Genomic DNA, 21081 nt, shown 5'->3' with positions numbered 1-21081 from the left:
TTGCTGTTGTCAGTCATTTCCAATTTTTTGTCATTCCATTGGGAGTCTTCTTGGCAGTTACTGGAGTGATTTGCCATTTCATGATCCAGATAATTTTGGAGATGAGGAAACTGAGGCAAACAGGGTTAAATGACTTGCCCAGAGTCATGCAGCTAGTGTTTAAGGGTAGATTTGAACTCAGGAAAATGAGTTTTTCTGACTCCAAGTCCAGGCTTTATCCACTGTACTACCAATTGGGAAGTACAATACATTAAAAGGAGTTAAAAGAAGAAGGGATGGGGAAAAGAGAGATGAAGGTATTAGAAATGGTGGCATGGTAGAAAACGTTCAGTCAGGTGTCCAGACTGGAAAGGAATGAAAATCTGATTGGTCTGGGCATCTTCCTTAAAATGGAGGTTCTAGGAATTACTAACTAATTGGAGGGAGAGGTTGCAGGGTAAGAGATTACTTTCATTGTGAGAAATCCAGGTATGGAGTGATGTAGAGAGAAGAGATTTCTTTGGCATGGTAGAGAAAGTCAGTAGAGTCAGAAGTGAAACCTGGAGAGGAATGATTATTAATAGGCTGGAGAGCTCTCTATAATCATAATGTTATTGTTCAGTTATTTTTCAGTTATGTCTGACTCTTCACGACCCCATTTGTAGTTTTCTTGACAAAGATTTCATTTCCTTCTCCAGATCATTTTACAGATAAAAAACGGGGGCAAATAAGGTTAAGTGACTTGTCCAAGGTCATACAGCTAGTGAGTATCAGAATCTGGATTTGAACTCAGGTCTTCCTGCCTCCGGGATCATCACTTTAACCAGGTCTCTTAGTTGCCCCATAGACCTTCTATTCCAATATAATGCAATTTAACATAAAATAAAAATCCAACTGATTAATATGTATATCATATTTTGTTGCAAAGCAGCTGCTAAAAAGTCATTAATATTCATTAAATACCCACCATGTGATGACACATGCTGGATACTATAAAGGTGATACCAGGAGAACACAAAAAATGAGTTCCTCCCTTTGCAGAGCTAACAATATGGTGGGAGAGATAAAACATATATTCACATATATGGATATGCACACACATACACACACACTAATTTAAAAAATAGACACTGATTATCTTTATGTCCCAACTATTTTTTAAAAAGAAATGTTTTTTTTCTAGTATAACTAGTAACTTTGAAGGAAATTTTTTAAAAAAAGGTAATTTCTAGAAATTTATTAACCTATGCTGATTACAAACTGGCTTCTAAAAATAACTTATTGAACTTAATTATATGTTGTTAAACTTGTTTGTATGAATACAGAAATATTCATAAGACTTAAAAGTCAATGTAAAGTTTGTATTTTTATTAATTAAAATACATTCACGAATTCATATGCTCTCTATTGAAAATGTTAACTGCTGAGTGAATCCAAAGTAAGGGAACAATTCTTTTGTAAGGATCAAATCATGTAAGGCTTTCTGGGAAAAGTAAACGTAACCCAGTGAGCAAGTCACTTGAGCTCTCTGTAAAAAGGAATTGGACAAGATGACCTCAGAGGAATCTTCCAGCTTTAAATTCATGTTCTCTCAGTGATTTCATTGGAAAAATCAGTCCACATCACAACATAGGTACTAAAAAGATGTCTTAGTTACAGTTTGGAATTTTTAAGTTATATGCCTTTGTTTCATGTTTATTGTAATTTGGTGCCTTTTAAAAAAAATTCCACAGGCTCCTTGTTCTGGAAAATTTTGAAGACGCCCTTTTAAACATTTCTGCTGAGAGTCCTTATTTGCCTTACTTGATCTGCGTGAGAAATGTAACTGACAATTTAGCCAACGGGTCACCAGGTAATATTCTTCTTAATGGTAGAAATATTATTCATGATTTTGGAAAAGTTTTTTCATATCAGAAAATCTATTGAATCTTTAACCAAAAAGGAAAGACTTGGTCACCTCTATTCATAAAATTGGAGTTCTCTTGGATGAAAAAAAAGAGTTAAATGTTATGTGTGGGAGATTGCTATTTTCCTACTATTACTGAAGTTATTAATAACAATTACATATGTCTGGTGTCTAGAGATGCTAAGTATTGTAAACACAGCCTTCTTCTGCACCAGTCTCTGACCTTCTTCAGTTGATCAAATTAAAAACAAAAACAAAATACTCTACATGTAGATGATTCAGTCACATCTGCAAACTGAGATGCAAGTTACCTTGGCTGAAGGGGTGGCAGCAGTGATGGTACGCCATTTTGCTTCCTATTCTCTCTCTCTCTTTTTCATTTTCAATTTTCTGCTTGCGTAGACAACCATGAAGGTTGTATTTAATCAAATGTTCCTTTCCTCCTTTCTTTTTTTCTTTAAAGGAATTTTTTTTTGCACTCACTCTAGGAGGTGTATTTTATGCCTACTAAAAAAAATTGTCAGGATTCATTAGCAAACAAATAGTACGTCTGACCTCTGGTTACCAGGCATGAATTAATCAAGGTTGAAAGGACACTTTACTTCTAAGTGATTATGTACCTATTTTTCCCAAAGTATTTCAACTTACTAAAGTACCAAAAGATGTCACAGATAAATGTATATTACAAATGACAAAAAGTCCCCCAAAGCATACTCTTACTTGAAATAGCATTGTCTCTTCATTGTACATCCAAGAATATTCTTAAAATAAACCAAGTGCATATTTTCCCAGTTTCAAAAAGTCATTTTTTATAACTAATCCCAGTGGTATGTCTTTTGTTTTTACAAAATATCTTTATGACAAACTGTACGTAAGTGTTTCAAAAGAATGGTTTCCTAAATGATACTAAGCATGCTCTGAAATGACATTTCTTTTTCTTTCTTTATAGAAAATCTAAAACTTCTACAGTCCACCATTCGGCTGAAAAAATCTTTTCATCGAAATGGCTCTTATGAGGACTACTTGCCTCCAGTTTCAGAAATCATAAGATCAAAAGTAAGACTCCAAAAACAAAACGGCCATAACAACAGCAAAAAAATAACAAACAAACCCGCAACCCTTTGACATGTTATTTTTCTTCTTTGAAGAAACATCTATTTAGTTCAGGTTTCAAATCTGTAGCATTGCAAATGGGATTTCTTGCTATTCTTCTGGTTTAGGAACATTGGGGAGAGGAGAGAAAAGTGAAATGCTCTGAATAACCTGTTTTTGTTCAGTGGGGTTTGGGGTGTTTTTGCTTCTGTTTACATGTGTGTCATGTGCATCAACATGTGTTTATTACCTAGGAAAATCCACAGTATGAAATGACCTATTCCAGCCTCTTCTAAATTGCACCAATTAATCAAGTTGTGCCTAATGATACAGTTATCTCATTAAGGTGGTAGATTCAATTGAATTTTACGAAATGTGTACAGATGAGCCTGGTTATTTGAAAGGTCCCTGATATTTGAGGTCTGAATAACTGAGTTTCAAAGCTGATATGATTAGACCTCAGAAGTGAAACATATTGATGAATCAAATCATCCCATTTTTAATGCTTTCATGTCTAGGAAGCACAGAATGCAAAAGATGGGAGAAATAGGAAGCATCACCATAATATTTAAAATATTGGTGATTTTCTGACCTGGCATATCCGGATCTAACAGGACTTAGAATGTAGTTAATACATACTCTTAATAAACTGTGATGTCACGAAGTCCACCAGATCTTAGAATTCAATATAATGGATTTTGAAAGCAGCATTCCTTAGCAAGGGAGTCAATAAAATTATTCTTTTTTTGATCCACCACTACCACCACCATCAATCTCCCTTGAGCTTCCCAATCACCCTTTGCAATAGATGATACTGGTATTAGATTTATTTAGCAGATGAGAATACTGAGGTTAAGCTCATGGTCACATAGCTAGTAAATGCCAGATGTAGGATTAGACTATATTTTCCTAATTCCAAATAGAGCACTCTTTCTACAGTGCCATGTTGTCACTGGAGTAGTGCTATCTCTAATGGACTATCAGGCTATTCCCTATTTAATTTATTTATTAGCATTACTCTAGAGCAGTGATTCCCAAAGTGGGTGCTACCGCCCCCTGGTGGGTGCTGCAGCAATCCAGGGGTGCAGTGATGGCCACAGGTGCATTTATTTTGCCCCATAATTAAATGTCAGATGGAAATGTTCGCACTGGGAAGGAGAAAATTTTGGGGAGCCATGATAGCTGTCTTCATTTATTTGAAGGGCTGTCATGGGTAGAAGGATTAGTCTTGTACTCTAGAGCTAGATCAAGAGCAATGAATAGAAGTTGCAAGAAGGCCAATTTAGACCTGTTTGGACAAACTACTCCAAGGAACAGAACTCTCCAAATATGCAATGGACTGCCTCAGGAAGTAGGTGGTTCCTCCTCTATGTCCATTATTAGGGATGCTGATGTTGAACTAACCCTACTTAAGCATCCAAGTAGCCTGTATATTGACTTAGGAAGCCACATATTCACATTATATCTGTTCTATTGTATTTTTATTTGTTTTGTTAAATATTTCCCAATTACATTTTAATCTGGTTCCTGTTATACAAGGTAGTGTCATAACATTCCATGTGTTTGATCCTTCATTGTAGAGGGGATTTATATTTGGGTATGAGTCAAAGCCCCTGACTTCTGAAGTCCCTACTAATTTTGAGATTCTGGGATTTGGTGGCACTTTTAATTTTTATGAGAAAATTTCAGCATTATAGTAATAAATGGCTATTGTGGCCAGGGAACACTAGAGCTCTGTAATGATTTTATTCCCTTTGAGTTCCTTAGTATTTTTTTAAACCCTTACCTTCCATCGTGGAGTCAATACTGTGTATTGGCTCCAAGGCAGAAGAGTGGTAAGGGCTAGGCAATGGGGGTTAAGTGACTTGCCCAGGGTCACACAAGTTTCTTAGTATTTTGAATGACATGAGTTCTTATACTTAGTATCCTATAGGAATTTCTCAAGTAGTATCAGTAGTCATAACAAGATAGTATGTGTTGTTGAATGACATAATTATCTATTATAATGTATAGGACATAATTCTATGTTATGTCAAAGATTATAAAGATAGTTTTGCCCAATGAATAGAGGACCCTCCTTGGAGTCACATGAAGACCTGAGATCAGTTCCTCCTTCTGAAACCTGTACCCTTAGGCAAGTAACTTGACTGCCCTGTGAGTCTTTAAAATTACAAATTACAGACAAAGTGCTCACTAGGAATTGCTCACAATGATCCAAAGCAAACAAACAAAAATGAAGGTCTGCTTATCCCTTGCCCCCATAAAAACACATGATACAACATGTCACATAAATATTTAATAAAGCAAGGAAACAATCCAGTGATTTTACTGGAGATTTTATTTTCGGGACTCCATTTTGGCTGCCCTGCTCTGTTTATTATAGCCCAGCTCCTTAGAGAGCCTTCTGCATTATTGACATGGTTACCACAGATGGAGACAGTCAGAAAAGAAATTGTTCTGTGAATTTCCCTGTATTGTAGCTTAACATGATTCTTAGCTGTCTATGATTTCAACCCACATGTAGATATTCCCACATGATGTTGATTTGAATCCACTCTTCACCCTAACTAGAAAATTTCATGAATTCTACTATAAAACAAAATAATTGGCCTTGCAAGCTAACTTTTCAGGTGATGGGCTTCCCATCAAGGGACAATCATTTCCTTGAGCCCTACTAAAATCAATCATCAAGTCCTATGTGCCTAGCATTGTGTTAGATGCTGAAACATAAAAATAAAAATGAAATATTCCCTTTCCTCAGGGGACTTGCATTTTTTAGGGGAAATAACATGTATATATTAAAGTCAATGCAAAATATATGCAAAGTAAATAAAAGATAATTTCCAGTATGGAAGCTTGTGAGGGGAGATGTTCACTAGCATTCCAGGGAGAATCCGGAAAAGCCTCATATAGGAGGTCACTCAGACTGAGCCCAGAAAGGATTTGGGGAGTCTAAGAGATAGGGGTGGACTGGAAATAGACTTCAAGTATGGAATGCAATATGTTCAGACATCGAAGCTAAAGTTGGAGGTATGTCAAGTAAGCCAGTGTTGGCTGAACCAAAGAGTACATCACATGTGACAGATATAATATGTAAAAACTATGAATGGGCTGGAGTCAAATTATGAAGGGCTTCAAATGCCAAACATATCTATTAGCCATAGGGAGCCACTAATAATTTTTGAGCAGGGTAATGACGTGATTAGACCTGTACTTTAGTGATATTACTTAGAAAGATGGTGGAGGACAGATTGGAAAGAGAAGAGTTTTTAAACAGAAAGTTCTATAAGTAAACTATTGTAATAATTTAGGCAACAGGTGATTAGTGCTTGCTAGGGTGGTAGGCAGGAGAATAGAAAGGAGGGGACATATGCAAGAGCTATTGAAATTGTCTTAGCTTAATTATACTATATTGACATTTGAGAATCCAGGATTGACTCCATTCCTTGATCAATGAGGAATTAAAATGGAGGTCTTTATTATCACAGTGAACAAAATATGGGTTCAGATGGAAATTGTTCAGCTCAGAATATTATAAAATTAAGATGTAGACCTAAATTATGTATAGTTTGAGCTTAAATAACCAAATTCAATTATGCTTAATTCATTTCAGTAAGCATTTATTGGACCCAAGAATACATCACATGTAAGAAATGTAGTAATAAGGCTGGTACTGTGTGAGGTACTAGGGATATAGCAACAAAAATGAAACATTCCCTATTCTTAAAGGGCTTATATTCTACAGAGAGAGGCAATATGTACATAGGTAATAAAATCAAATATAGAGGCAGTAAATTCAAAGTAATTTGAAGCCATAGTATGAGATCAGAGTTATCACTGGGGAGCTCAGTAAAGACTTCTTGTAAGAAGTAGCATTTGACCTAAGCTTTAAAAGGAATCATAGGCATCTTATATGTTGATAATATTTTGAAAAACATTAACCAATGATGGTAACTTAAAAAAGTACTTATTTTCTTTGTTTTAATATCACTTTCCTTCACAAAGATTTACACACACACACACACACACACACACACACACACATATTTCCAATATAGAAAACCATTACTTGGAACAAATTAGAAAAAGAAAAAGAAAAAGAAAAAAGCCAGTGCAGTACCAGCAGAGTTTGGCAAAATATACAGCACACAGGAAATAGCTGTATTTCCTCAACTCTCCAAAGAAAGTAGGCACATATATTTGATGACACTTTTTAAGTGTCTGAAAGGGAGGAGAATCATAGAAGAAAAGACTTAGAGAAAGATGGAGCTACATAGCCATCTATTTCAGACTTCCCATTTCGCAGATAAGGAACATTGAACCTCAGAGAGTCTAAACATTTGCCCAACTTCACACAGGTTGTAAAGTTAACAGACATGATTTGAATCTAGGACCTTTAACTCCAGAGCCAGGAAACAATCTACCATCTCCAGACCTTCCATTGGGTTACCGTGTACTCAAGTATGATGTAGGGAGAGAAGAAACCACGAAACTGATTTCTCATATTTTTGCCATGATTTTTGTTGTTGTTTTGAAAAGCTGTTGCAACTCCGAAATGTGACCAAACTTCTTTGTGAATCTGAGACCTCCAGTTGGATAGAAGAAACCTGCCAGTTTTCCAACATTAGCTTTGGAAAGCTATGCGAAGGAAGCCGCTTCCACATGCAACTCCTTGAAGCAGCTGAGCTTGGCACAGAAATTGCAGCAGGCTTACTGAACCGTGACACTATCATATCTCAGAAGCTAACGGATTTGCTTACCGGGGATCCAAACAAAATTAATTTAAATATGGATCAGTAAGTTTCTCCATTGTCTTTTTTTCACCCTGGCAGAATCTTTCTAAAATTATTGAAATGCTCAGTTGAATTTCTTATTCTCTTTCTATTTTGTTCCAGGTTCCTAGAACAGGCATTGCAAATGAATTACTTGGAAAATATCACACAGTTAATACCAGTCATAGAATCCTTGCTGCATGTCAATAACAGCGCAACTGCTTCTGAAAAACCAGGTGTTTTCCCATCCATATTTAAAAAGCTGACTTATTAGCATGCATGTGGTTCTTATACTGCAGCTTAAGAAGGGATGAGTCCATTTAGCTTTTAAAAGAACTTAACTTCCTTGCCCATCTTCTCTTATATGTGAAAAACTAGAGGCTTCGAAATATTACTGTACTTGCCCAAAGTCAACCCAGAGAGCTGAGGGAGGGGCTGAAGTGCTTAAAGATTTTAAGTTGAGTGATATTTAAAAATATATATATTACTTCTATTTTATTTTTATTTTTGCTTTTTGTTTTTTGTTGTATTAAATGAAACATAGAACAAACCAGTTGCTTTTATAGGAATGAAACATCAAATGCAGCTAATTGTCTCAAATGAAGCAATTTGAACAGGAAGAAGTACTCCTGCCTAAAGAACTCTCAGCTCAGACCTTTCCATCAGTGTCCTGGTTTCTGAATATTGATTTCTTGGAATAGAATTTATGCCTTCTTAGCATAATATCTCCAAATTGAAAAGAAAAAGACATTCAGAATTTTTTGTCAACATGTAGCCAGCTATCAGACTGAGTAGACCCAAAGTCTAAAAATAAAAGAAAGCACATTTACATGAGAGAAGCATAATAAAAATGTATTTGCAGAATGTAGATTATGATCTGCTGAGAAAGGGAATACAATTGTTATTATTTTATTATGCATGCAATGGGAAGGCAATTACGCCCAAACAAAAGTAATAATTGTAGACACTACCTTAGAATCATTTTGAATTTTACATATTTCTATTCATATTTTGAATGTGCTAACCTTCGACACATTTTGAGTGTGTTCCAAAGACTATATATTCTTCATCTTGGGAAGATAACATCTTCCCAAGGAATCAAGGAGCTGGAAGAGATTTCAGAGGTCAGACTCAAAACCCTGCCCAATATATAGTAATTCTACAAACTGAGGATATAAAGTAATTTGATTTCCTAGGATTCTAGAAACTAAAGAAACTTTTGGTGAATTCCAACTCTGCCTAAGACACTTCTTTTATCTGTGGGGAATTTATCATATCTCCTCTGGATCATTAATTAATTTGGGAATTGCAGGGAAATTCAAATAACAAACCAATCTGTTTTCTTGAGAAAATAACAGCCAACAGTGATAAATATTCTATATGTATTTATATAAGTATGCACGTAAAATTATAGTTGATTCTTGTAGTAATCCTGTAAGGTAGATAATGCAAATATCATAATCCCTGTGTGAGAGTTATATATTATAAGTTTATATGAAGTTTATAGGAACTCAAACTCAGGTCTTCTAACTCTAAATCTAGTCCTTTCCCCCTGTAAACTGAGGCACAAACTCTACAGAACTTAGGTTTCTCTTTCCCCAAAAAGGGAGCAAACTTTCTGGCTATGAAAAACATAAATTCCTAGAGACATCCATTCCACTTTCCCAGAACAGGAAGATCCATAGAGAGATATAATGCCTTTAAAATCAAGAAAATCTTTATTAAGCAAAGACATGCATGCATATGTATAGATAATTAGCTTATTAGCAAGGAGTTCAGTTCAAAAGCATCAAAGAGTGAATTAAATAATCTGGAGAAGAAAGGGCTCAAAGGGTTGGATCCAGGGAGGCATCTAAGGTGGTATGGCTGGAGAGTTCTCAGGTATGAGGGTGATGGATTCCCAGGTGCAAGGGGGAACAAACACTCTTCGATACATATTTTGGAGTACAATAACATATTGTTTATCATGATAAATGAGTGTGGAATGACTTTGTCTCAAGGCAATACAATAACCCAAAGAGTCTTAAGACCAAGTGTCTCATAGTTGAGGCCAAGTGATAATAGTTAAACAGTTCAAAAATAACTTAGGCTAAGAGAAGTAGACAATGTTGAACCCAGGCTGCAAAATGGTTTAGCTATCTCATCCCAGGGACTGTGAGCACTGGCTGGGGGAATGAGACAGTGGCTGGTGGGGCTCAAATACAGTCTAATGTTCCAGGACTGAGACAATTTCTTCAAGTTACTCTGAGTGCTAAGGCAATCAGTCTTATACATCTTCATCACCCATACAGTAGGGTAACTTGAGCACATCAAGGTAAGTTACACACTCCTATCCTAGAATACCTTGGGATGATGAGGTTGTGTAGGAATTAATTTTTAAACTGCTAGATAGAGCACTTAGAGTGTCAAACTGTTTGCCAGAATTGAGAAACATTTTGTTCATGGCATGAGGCATCTATGTAAATATATATTTTACTCTTAAAAAAATTGTGGAGGGTTCCATAGTTTTAATAAGTCTGTAAAAGAGAATAAAGGAATGGTTTTGTAACCCAAATTAAATGTGCTTTTTTTTTAAGGTCAATTAATAGATATGTTTAAAAATATTGACCAGCTTAAAGTAGAACTCCAGAGAACCACAGGAATATCCAATGCAAGTATTGATACTTTGTTGGCAATGCCCATCCCTGAAAACAGAACTGAGGTATGCTATAATTTGGTACTTGATTGAGATGTTTGAAAAATTAAAAATTATTCAGCATTTTTCACAGACTAATTTAGCACTGCCTTTAGGAAGAGTCACATGTCTGCCTTATCTTCAAGAGAAGATTTTACAATGCCTTGATGCAATGCTGTGGCCACTGAACCCCCTATTTCTTTTTTCTTTTTCAATGGGTTGTATTTAGACCCAAAGCTGGCAGCTGAGGCTCAGGGAGAGGAATAAATTTGATTACACAGGTCACAAGTAGCAGAACTGGGTCTTGCACTCAATTCCTCTGGTTCCAAATCCATTATAATTTTTTAAAGCCCTTACCTTCCATCTTAGAATTAATACTAAGTATTGGTTCCAAGGCAGAAGAGCAGTAAGGGCTAGGAAATGGGACTTAAGTGACTTGCCCAGGGTCACACAGCTAGGAAGTGCCAGAGGTCAGATTTGAAAATAGGATCTCCCATCTCTGAGGCTAGTTCTCAATCCACAAAGCCACTTAGCTGCTCCCAAGCCATTTCGATTTTCACTACATTAAGCTTCCCTTGCATCTTTTCTTCTCTCCTTCTTGTTCCTGGGGCTCTTTTAGAAGCTTCTAGCCTATGTCTTAAAGGCTTCTTAAGGCTCCTCATGTAGGACACATTACTTTATATCTTCATGTCTTTGCTCGTCTCCCTTTTTACTTCTACCTTGTAGAATCCCCGGGTGGTGGCTCAGTGGACTGAGAGCCATGCCTAGACACAAGAGATCCTGGGGTTAAATCTGGCCTCACACACTTCCTAGTTGTGTGACACTGGACAAGTCACTTAACTCCCATTTCCTAGCCCTTACCGCTCTTTTGACTTGGAACTGATGCACAGTATTGATTCTAAGATGGAAGGTAAGAGTTAAAAACAAACAAACAAACAAAGCAGAATCCCTGGTTTCCATCAAAGCCCAACTCTGCCCCTTGAAGCCTTTCCTGATTCTCTCATTTTCTAGTGCCCTCTCCAAATTACCTTGCCTTTATTTTGTATGTATTTTGCACCTATCTTTTAATAGCTTAATTCAAGGATTTCAGCACATACTCTGGCTCTTGGCTTTTTGAGGCAATATAGCAATTCTTGATTGTCATAGATTGAATTTGCATCAGAGATGAATGGTCACAGAGTCAGGAGTGGACATATATTCCTGACAATGTGGCCACTTATCTTCTAGCCATGAACTAGAGTATATTTCCCATTCCAAGGATCATCTTCATTACACTTAAATGTGTATGTGTTGTCTCTCTCAATAGAATTAGCTCCCTGAAGAAGACAACTTTCATTTTTAGTTTTTTTTATCCTCACACCTAGCACTTAATATTCATTTAGTGATTGGTTTCTATGAAACTGATGGAGCTCCCTATTACATTGAGGTAGAATATCTCAATTAAGTCAAAGACCCTGTTTTCTAGTGATCTAGTTAAGAGAAATAATCCTTTTCTAGCCCTGGCGCAACTTCTTATAACAAGAAAAAACACAATATTAAGTCTTTAAATATTAAAAATGATGTTATTGATCATAAAGTTGGAATTACAATCAAATTTCCTGGTGATAATATAGCATTTATAAAAATTCATATTTTTGCACATTGGCAAGTTCTGTCTGATATTAGATTAAAAAATTTTTTTTCTTTTCTCTTTGACAGGAAGTATGTAGAAAATTTAAAAATAAATAAAACAAGAAACAGAGGTGAAAAGGTTAAAGGCTCATTCATAAATATGAATCTGTCTTTCTGAAATCCATTCAAGCTGTTTCTTAGCACTTGTTGTACACTATCAGAAAGCCACTGAGGTCACCTTTGGAAGAAGCCTCAGTGTCTAAAACCAGAGAATTTTCAATTTACTTATACCCTGCTAATGAGTTCCCCCAAGAAAACTCTAACCCTATAGTCTGTATTTTGTTGTCCTTTGCACTGGGAAATGCCATCCATTTGGTTTTTCCTATTGAATTCTCCTTTGGCTTATGTGAGCCTAAGTTCTAATTTTAGCATCGATTTTGCAATCATATTTTTTTTGCTTCTGAAAAGTAGAATCATTTTGATCTTGTTAAAAAAACAAAACAAGGACACATAGATGAGCGGTGAAAGTTCTTGTTATTTTCAAAAGCTGTGAGGAAATCACTTTCCTGGAGTCTTTATTTTCAAAAACTCTCTTTTTCCATGTAGTAGAGATAGGAGAAATGAAAACACTTCCATATTTCCATAATTGATAGTATCTTCTTTTCACAGAGCTTAATGGTATCAGATACTTTATTCATTTCTTTTTATGTCTGTCCTCTTTTTTTCTCTTCTGTCCTTCCTCTCCCCTCCTCTCCCCTCCTTTGACTTCCCCTCTCCTTCTATACACCCCACCTTTTTTTCTGTCTCCTCTCTCTCTTTCTCCACTCCCCCTCCTTCCCTCCCTCTCATGTTATATCCCTTGCATCTCTTCCTATCTGCCTTTCATCTTTCTGATTCCCATAGCTCAAGCCACAGAGTCTCTATCCCTGGAATATATCATAAAATGACATAAAATATACTTCGGGTAGTAAGAGGCTGCTTGAATTTAATAGAAAACTCTTGGACACAACCAAGTTGACCAGAAATGAAATATATTCATTGTGATCCTCTAGTTCTCCAAGTGGTCTCTTGATTTTCTGATAATAGGTCTTGTGTAGCTAGCTAGATAGAAGTATAAATACTTGGTAGATAGACACCTATATTTATATCTATCTATATAAAATTTGAATTTGTGTGTATTTGTGAAATGCTCATCTGCTACTATGCATATTATAGGATAATATAGGATAAGAGCAACAGATTTAGAGCTTTATGTGTTCAAAATAAGCTATTTGTGAAAAGTCATTCTGGCCTTCAGAACAATTTTTTAATTGACTGAAATCAGATGACTATATTTGCCTTGTTTCCCAGGAAAACGAGAGAGTTGGGCTAACTCTCAAAGTCTTTAAGTCTAGCTCTAAATCTAAGTGATTCTGTGACAATAAGATGTTTGTTCTGATTAATTTAAAGATATGCCAGAAGGGAAGTGCTTTGAAAAAAAAAACAAAATACATCATAGAAATAAGAACTATTATTATTGTAATTATATCTCTAAGTTAGGTTCTGGGTATGGCAACATGCTGTATCTAAGTCAGACTTGAAATTTTAAGGGTTAAAATACAAAAACAAAAACAAGACCTATCTCTGAAAACCAAAAGATATCTCTACCATATTTCCAAATCCTAAACTATCTTCATCTATGTACAATCAGAAAATTCCTATTTCTTTTAGTCTTCCTCTTTGCTTTTTTTTCTCTTCCATTTTCTTTATATTCTTACTCTTCTCTTCTTTTTTCCTTTCCTTCCACTTCCTTTTTCTCTGCTTTCAATGTCTGTCTAGTCTGTAGGCCTGCTATTGTTATGTGGTCACTGCTTAATATCATGGTACTGAGAACTTTAAAAAAAAAAGGGGGGGGGAAGTAAAGAAAAAATTGGAAAAAAGACATTTAGGTTCGTGATGATAAAGTATTTGCTGTACTTTAAAGCTGAAATATGATAGCGTAAGAAAGACTCAAAATGGGAGGATGAATGAGTCATATTAAGGCAAGCTAATGAAAAAAACCTTTTTTCCCCCTCTCAAAACTACAGATCATTTCTCATATATTCTGGCTGTATTCTTGTGATTCTAATGTCACCAATGTGAAATTGGAAGCTGAAATGATGGAATTCTGCAACCTATCTATTCCAGAGAGGTCCCGCCTGTCTTATCTCACAGGAATTACCCTTCTGCATTACCTGGACATTTATAACTTTACCTACAAGGTAAATATTGTTTGTGTTATCAATTAGCTGTTTCATGCCCTTAATTTACTCTATTACTATTTAATTACTCACTTATGTTCTTGACAACAGCAGGAAAGAGGTTCACTTAGGCAACTATTAGATTATTGCTTTGGAAATTCCCAGATGAATCTTGACTCAGTCCCAATATAGGAAAAACACACCTGAAGTCATTAATTGGTTATACAATTTATAAATGGGAGATAGAAACAAAATTCAGACTCTGAAAACTAAAATTAGGTCTCTGAAGAGACATAAATCTGGAAAGATTCTATAGTAGTAACAATGATTCCTTTATTCTCCAAACTTCTCTTGCCCTAGTTCCAGAGACCCATGCTTTTTCCCTGTGAACACAGACAGCACAATGCCCTCCATTTTTGTGGTGTGCCTAGTAGTCACAAGAATAGAGAAGGGCAAAAGGGGGAAGGTAATAAGTGAAGCTTTTTACCTTCTCCCTTTCTTCCCTCTCTACATTTATATATGCTATACTTCTTCCCTCTTTATACTAGATATCACAGAATCACAAAATTTTAAAGCTTGAAGAACCCTTAGAAACTGTCTCATTCAACTTATACCCAAAAAGGAATTCCCATTCCAACATACATACTCCACAATCCAATCCAATAAATATTTATTAAATGCCTACCATATGCCAGGCACTATGCTAAGCCGTGGGTATACAATTTTTAAAAAATCCTTACCTTCTGTCTTAGAATCAATACTATGAATTGATTCCAAGGCAGAAGAGCAGTAAGGGCTATGAAATTAGAAATATAAAGTTTAAATTAATATCTAATAACTCCAAGTATTATATTACATAAGAGTTATTAATAATTCCTTGAAGTAGAAAGAAAATAAACTAAAATAAGTAGAAGTTCAAACCTAATTATCTAACAAAAAGTAAAACCATATGTGTAGATTCTCCTGACTAGCAGCTTTCCCAGTTGCGATCAGGGGAAAAGAGAGAGGGCAGAGATATACTCACAACTTTATCTTTAAAATGAAAGGACGTAATGTGAGGACAAAGATGAGAAGTTGGGAAAGAGAGTTTTGGGGAGACAAATTCTCATTACACCATCCCCCTTGTGATTCCATTGGGAAATGAGAATGTAAAAATCTCCCAGATTTACATGCCTAGTTTCCTCAATGAATCAGTACACATAACCAACACATATATCTAAAGATCTTTAGGCACATACAATATTGCACTTTCTAAGGGGAAATTACATTAATTTGGGGATAAGAGAAAAATAAAAGAGAAAGAGAACAAAACCAATGATTGCTAGGTGCATTGACAAAAAGCCAGTTAAGGGGCAATCCCCTCTGGCATAAGAATGTACATTCAAAATAAATGCATTCAATCTCCACAGTTCAATTCATCACATCCAAAAGTTCATTCTGGATGTTTTGGTGCAGTCTGTGGTTTCTGCAGGCATTTCCATGGCACCTTCACCAAAACAGTTCACTTTCTTGATTCAGGGAGGTAGCAAGTTTCTTATCCAAAAATTACTCTCAAACAAGAAAAAATTTTTATGAATCTAGAATTTTATGACAATAATACAATCTCCCCTGAGGAGGATGTTGACTAAAACATGGATCACTCTGGGATGCATGGCTGAGTTTTGAGGCATATGAATCAATTTTCAAAAAAGAATAAAAAACATAAAAAACCCAAATAAAAGAGAAAAAAGTAAGTTTTTGGATGAAACATAAAATATCAAAATCTCATGTGTAAAAATTCTAAGTAAGAAAAATAGGCCTATAATAGGTCCTTGAATTAGGGCCCAATTAAAGTGATTTATATCCCACAAGTCTGTAGTAACGATTATGCACTTACCCAATTGGCAGTCAAGATGACAGAAAATTGCTACACTATGAAAGAGAGAAAAAGGACTAGATTTTGAAGCAGAAGGGAAATAGCATTCCCTGGTATGATTTTACCTTTGCTCTCAGGGATAGGGGAGCCAAAATGGCAGCCAAACTGAGATACTTGGTAGAAATTTGGATCTGGCACAAGGGAATTCTGCCTCTGACTTTGCAAACAGCTGCTTCCTAGGACCCCAAAATTGATTGAAGTCCCCTGTTTTGGCACAGAATCTCATCAATCCCACTGGGATTGGTTGGTCTCCTTGACCTTCTGCTCCTAGGAACTGTGCAGGTTAATTTTGTGCTTCTTGGCACTGTGCAGTGGCTCTTTTGTGATCCCTTCTCCTGGAATCAGAAACAACCATTAATCAAACTCCCATAATATGTACCAATTAATGGCAAGTTTCCATAGTCTAAAGTTTTGGGGTATGCATTGATATTAGGACTAATGGACATTTTAAACTTACCCTTGTGCAAAATAAAAAAAAATCCATTAATACTGGTAATATGTGCCTCAAAAACAAAAATGAGAGAAAAAAAGAAAACAAATTATTGCACAAAGAAAAATAATAATAAAAATTAAATACATATATATAAATTTCATAATCAGTGACACACTGTGTTAGCCAAGGAGAGGCACAATACAAAGGTTTCTCACTCAAAAATGAGATCCATTTCCTTTTTATCTTGACCATCATCTACAGTGTGAGTGCATATGATTTTCACCAAATAACAGCTTTTAAAAACAGTAGTACAACAGCTAATGAACATTCAAAGAAGTATCAAAATCCCCCAAATCACAAGAGTCCATTTATGACAATAGCAAAGAAACCAACTATCATTAAGATTCATATGAATCTCTATATAATCATTTTCTATATGACACTTAAAATACCTTTGAAGCTCATGGATACTTGTCACAAGTTCTCTAGTTCTAGCCAATCTTTCAACCTTTGTGAAGATATTTCTAACAAAGTATCTTACTGCCATCATTCCAAAATGTGGCAGGAGAAACCAGAAAAGAACAACAAACAAACAAAAAACCCTCTGTATTACTGATGAAAACCTTTTGGATCTAAAATGTCACCAAGAATCTAGATTATTCTGGTGGAAGGATAGAGTAAGCAGAAGCTCCATGGGTAATTCTCCCTCTGGGAGTCATCCAGTGGTTACCAAGCCCCCTAGGAAAATCCTAGATGAGAGTATAAACCATTACAGGGTAACCAAGTCCCTTGTGAAACCTCCCTCCTCTGGTATGAGACTGTAGCAGCCATAAAAGGCATGCCTTTATATGTCCCATCCATTTCAATGTGGAGACAAGGAACACAATAGTGAAAATCACTTCTGATATCTCATCCATTACATTTTTATAAATGCAGAGGTAGGGAATACAATAGTGCTATTGTACTTCACTTCAACTACTAAATGGATCCTTGCTTCTTATACAAACAACTCAAAGGTAAGAAAATGATCAGTCATAGGTAGTGGTGCTACTAGATATCTGAAAATCACTTCTGAATACTCCTTAAAATTAAATTGAAGTTTTTAACTCATTAAATTCACAAAAAATTGTATCCAGGTTGTATGTTGTTGATGGAGTCCATCCATCATCATCTATGTGACAATTAACAAAGGCAAAAAGGCACAAAAGGCCATTAAGGCAACATGTGACCTCAGTGGATATGGTGACAAATGCAGCATCCATAAGGACCTATGGTTTTGCCATGGAAAATGGTTTGTCCAAGTTTTTATGGACTTTTATAATGGTGTTTTCTCCAGTCCAGTCATAGGGCAGTACAAATAAAGACAGTGTAACAGAACATATAGCTAATAGCCAAAACACAGTAGCTGAAAATGATTTAGTATAACAGAATATTATACAGATTAATATGTGAACTTAAAAACAAAGTTAAATCTTAAATCAATCAGCAAATACAATGTATGTGATAGGATGTTAGCAATGAATTCAAGAGTCCTTTTCCCCAATTTTGATAGCTGAATTATAGAGACTTCTTCACAATTTGGAGGGGAATAAACTGAAACAGTTAACATCAGTAAGGCAAATGGAGTCTGGAAAGGCTTAAAATTCACCTCCAGACTCTTTAAGGTTCCTTTCCCTCCCAAGTATCATCATCCATCTAGATTCCTTTGGTCACACCTCTGGGATCTTCCATACTGAAGGGGAATTCTGCACGGAGCATAGTGTGGATGAACCCCATATTGGACGTGTTGCAGAGATTAGGCAGGCCAAATGGCAAGGGGGTGTAGGGAGATGAATCTCCCCTCTGAATCTTGACATTACTCAAGCTTTCAACTGCAAGGTATCCAATCAGTACATTCAGAAATAACAGCAAGAAAAGACATCCTAAAACCATGAGATGTGTGAGCTCGGTAATGCTCTCTGGGAATAGGAGTTGTTTGAGACAGGCAGGAAACTGGGCCATACTTGCAATTCTGCTTTCTGTCCATAGGTGGTGCTAGTCTAGTATGTAATGGCTAGGAGTAAAATTAGGAGGTTTGGAAGAGTAACCTTCCTTTCCCTCCCCCAGGGGCAAGACTGCCAGGGAGAACAAAAGGGTGTTTGAGTATAGCATACAGCTTACACCTAATGCTTGGGTGAGGAGATCAGAGCCTAATTTCCAAAAATCTGGCTTTCAATCCACTGAACTGCTAGCTTCCCCACTGCTGTGCTAGGTTTTAGGGTATATAGGGTGGCATGGAAGACCCCCATGTGGGCTAACCCCTCAGTTTCTAACCTCTCAGGTCAACTGAAAATCGGTTTGGAAGCTAGGAGGCGGAGTGGAGTGGGCAGCGTGAAAAGAGCTGCTCAGTGGTATAAGAGCCACCTCAGCTGCAAGCTGGAAGTTCAAGTGGCTATCACAAGCTTGAGACACACTTTGTAGGGGGTGGTGTGGAGGGCTATAGCCACGCCAGGAGGCAAGGGGCCAGTGTCAGCTCAGAAGTTAGCAATATAGGGGAAACTTATACTTTACCTTTCACTTAGGAACCCCAGCTAGTGTGTTCAAGAGATGCAGTGTGTGGGCAATAGAATGGGCTCCTCTCATGGGTGGGCCCCTACCACTGAAGAGAGTCCCCCAGAGAGGGAGGGTTAAAGGGCTATGGCAGAATGGAAACACGTTTTTTTTCAAAATGATTTACTCCCTATCTTTACTCAAAGACTAGCTTAAAAAACAGATCACAGATTCTGTCTCCTACCTGGCCTGCCAGAAATGTAAAATTTAAATTAATACCCAATAATTCCAAGTATTATATTTTATAAGATTTATTAGTAATCACTTGAAGTAGAAAGAAAATAAACTAAAAGAAATAGAAATTCAAACCTAATTATCTAACAAAAAGTAAAACCATGAATGGAGATTCTCCTGCCTGGCATAAAGCCAGCTTTCCCCGTCACAATCAGGGGAAAAGAGAGAGAGAGAGTGAAACTACACTCACAACTTTATCTCCAAAATCTAAGGACATAATGTGAGAATGAAGATGGGAAGCTGGGAAAGAAGGTTTTGGGGAGACAAATTCTAATTATACAGGCAAGTGACTTGCTCAGTGTCAGGTACCTAGGAAGTATCTGAGGACAGATTTGAACCCAGGATCTTCTGCCTCAAAGTGTGGTTCTCTATCCTCTGAGCCATGTAGCTGTCCCCCACTACACTTAATAAAAAGAAAGATAGTCCCTGCCCTTGAGGAGTTTATAATCTAATAGAAGCTGATGACACATAAAAGGAGGCAAGGAAGTGGGGTATTGGGGTAGAGGGGACCAGCGGGTATCTTATTCCATGGAGCTGAAACATAACAGAGCAGCAGATGCAGAGTGGAGTGAACTCCTAAGTTCAATTTCTGCCCTCTAGAAGAGAAGCCATTAAGAAGAGTTTGGGTACCCCATCTTCCAGCCCTCTAATCAGAGGGAAGAGGAGGCTGGTGGAAGTGTTGAGATTAGAGGTGTTGAGCTTAACTTGGGTTGGGCATCCTGTTCCATGGAGCTGAAACCAAACAGGGGAACAGATGCAGATCAAAAAGTAGCCATCTAACCTTTTCTTGCAGATCTTCAGTAAGAGGGAAGTCACCTTCTATTCTTCTGTTCTTCTTTGGGATAGCTCTAAGCATTAAAGATTTTTCTTTGCATCAAACCTAAAACTGCTTCTTTACAACTTTTCAATGTTGTGCTTCTCCTTGAAAACTATGTATTTCACTCTAGCACTTTGCTCCCTCTAAGGAGAGAACCCAGCATGAAACAGCACCAACCTACATTTTCTACAGTTTGAGTTGGGGCCAATTTGGGGTGGTGTGTGTGTGGTTCAGGAGTATCCTTTGTTAGAAAGTTAGATGATTGCTTTTTGGGAGATTCACTGATGCTGTTCTAGAACTACCCAGCCAAGATATTATATTGGTAAAAGGAGTTTCCGTATCTAGGAGTTCTCTCTACCAATGAAATTATAAATCTAGTCTCCATCCATATGTTTTGCTTTTAGTGTTCCAATCCAAACACACACACACACACACACACACACAAACACACACACACACACACACACACACACACACACACACACACACAAATGAGTGCTTGAAAATAGTAGGGATTTATAGACCTAAAACCTGATGGACTGTTTTGGGCAGAATAGAACACTAAGAATAATAATGTTTTGGTTTTCCATTACTAATGATTTATAGCTGAAAACATTTTGTACAAATTGCAGTCCAAGACATATAGGAAGTGAAACTGTTTTCTTCATTCCATCATATTTATTTCATTCACTTACATTTCCATTTCCTTCTATGTGACACTCCTGTAGAGCAGAAACCAGATATGGTATTTCTTGTGGGAATCCAATAATTAAACAGCTCTCTAATTTTCCTAGCTGATAAAGCTTGAGTAAGGTAGTAATCACATTCCTGTGGGAAAAT

At 36.5% G+C, this 21081-nt stretch overlaps 1 protein-coding gene across 1 annotated transcript in view; it reads left to right on the top strand.

Annotated features, from left to right (window-relative positions):
• ABCA12 (ATP binding cassette subfamily A member 12) overlaps window positions 1-21081 on the top strand; it is a 241875-nt gene that overhangs the window by 119454 nt on the left and 101340 nt on the right. The window contains exons 10-15 of the mRNA XM_044669427.1: window positions 1713-1831; window positions 2835-2941; window positions 7517-7773; window positions 7873-7985; window positions 10326-10450; window positions 14101-14274. Of these exons, the coding sequence (XP_044525362.1) occupies window positions 1713-1831; window positions 2835-2941; window positions 7517-7773; window positions 7873-7985; window positions 10326-10450; window positions 14101-14274 (895 nt within the window). The remainder of the gene's footprint in view (window positions 1-1712; window positions 1832-2834; window positions 2942-7516; window positions 7774-7872; window positions 7986-10325; window positions 10451-14100; window positions 14275-21081) is intronic.

Source organism: Gracilinanus agilis, chromosome 3 (assembly GCF_016433145.1).
Source record: "Gracilinanus agilis isolate LMUSP501 chromosome 3, AgileGrace, whole genome shotgun sequence".
In the NCBI taxonomy this organism is placed as follows: Eukaryota; Metazoa; Chordata; class Mammalia; order Didelphimorphia; family Didelphidae; genus Gracilinanus; species Gracilinanus agilis.
Note: the sequence above shows the minus strand (reverse complement) of the source record. Positions and strands in the feature narration are given on the sequence as shown.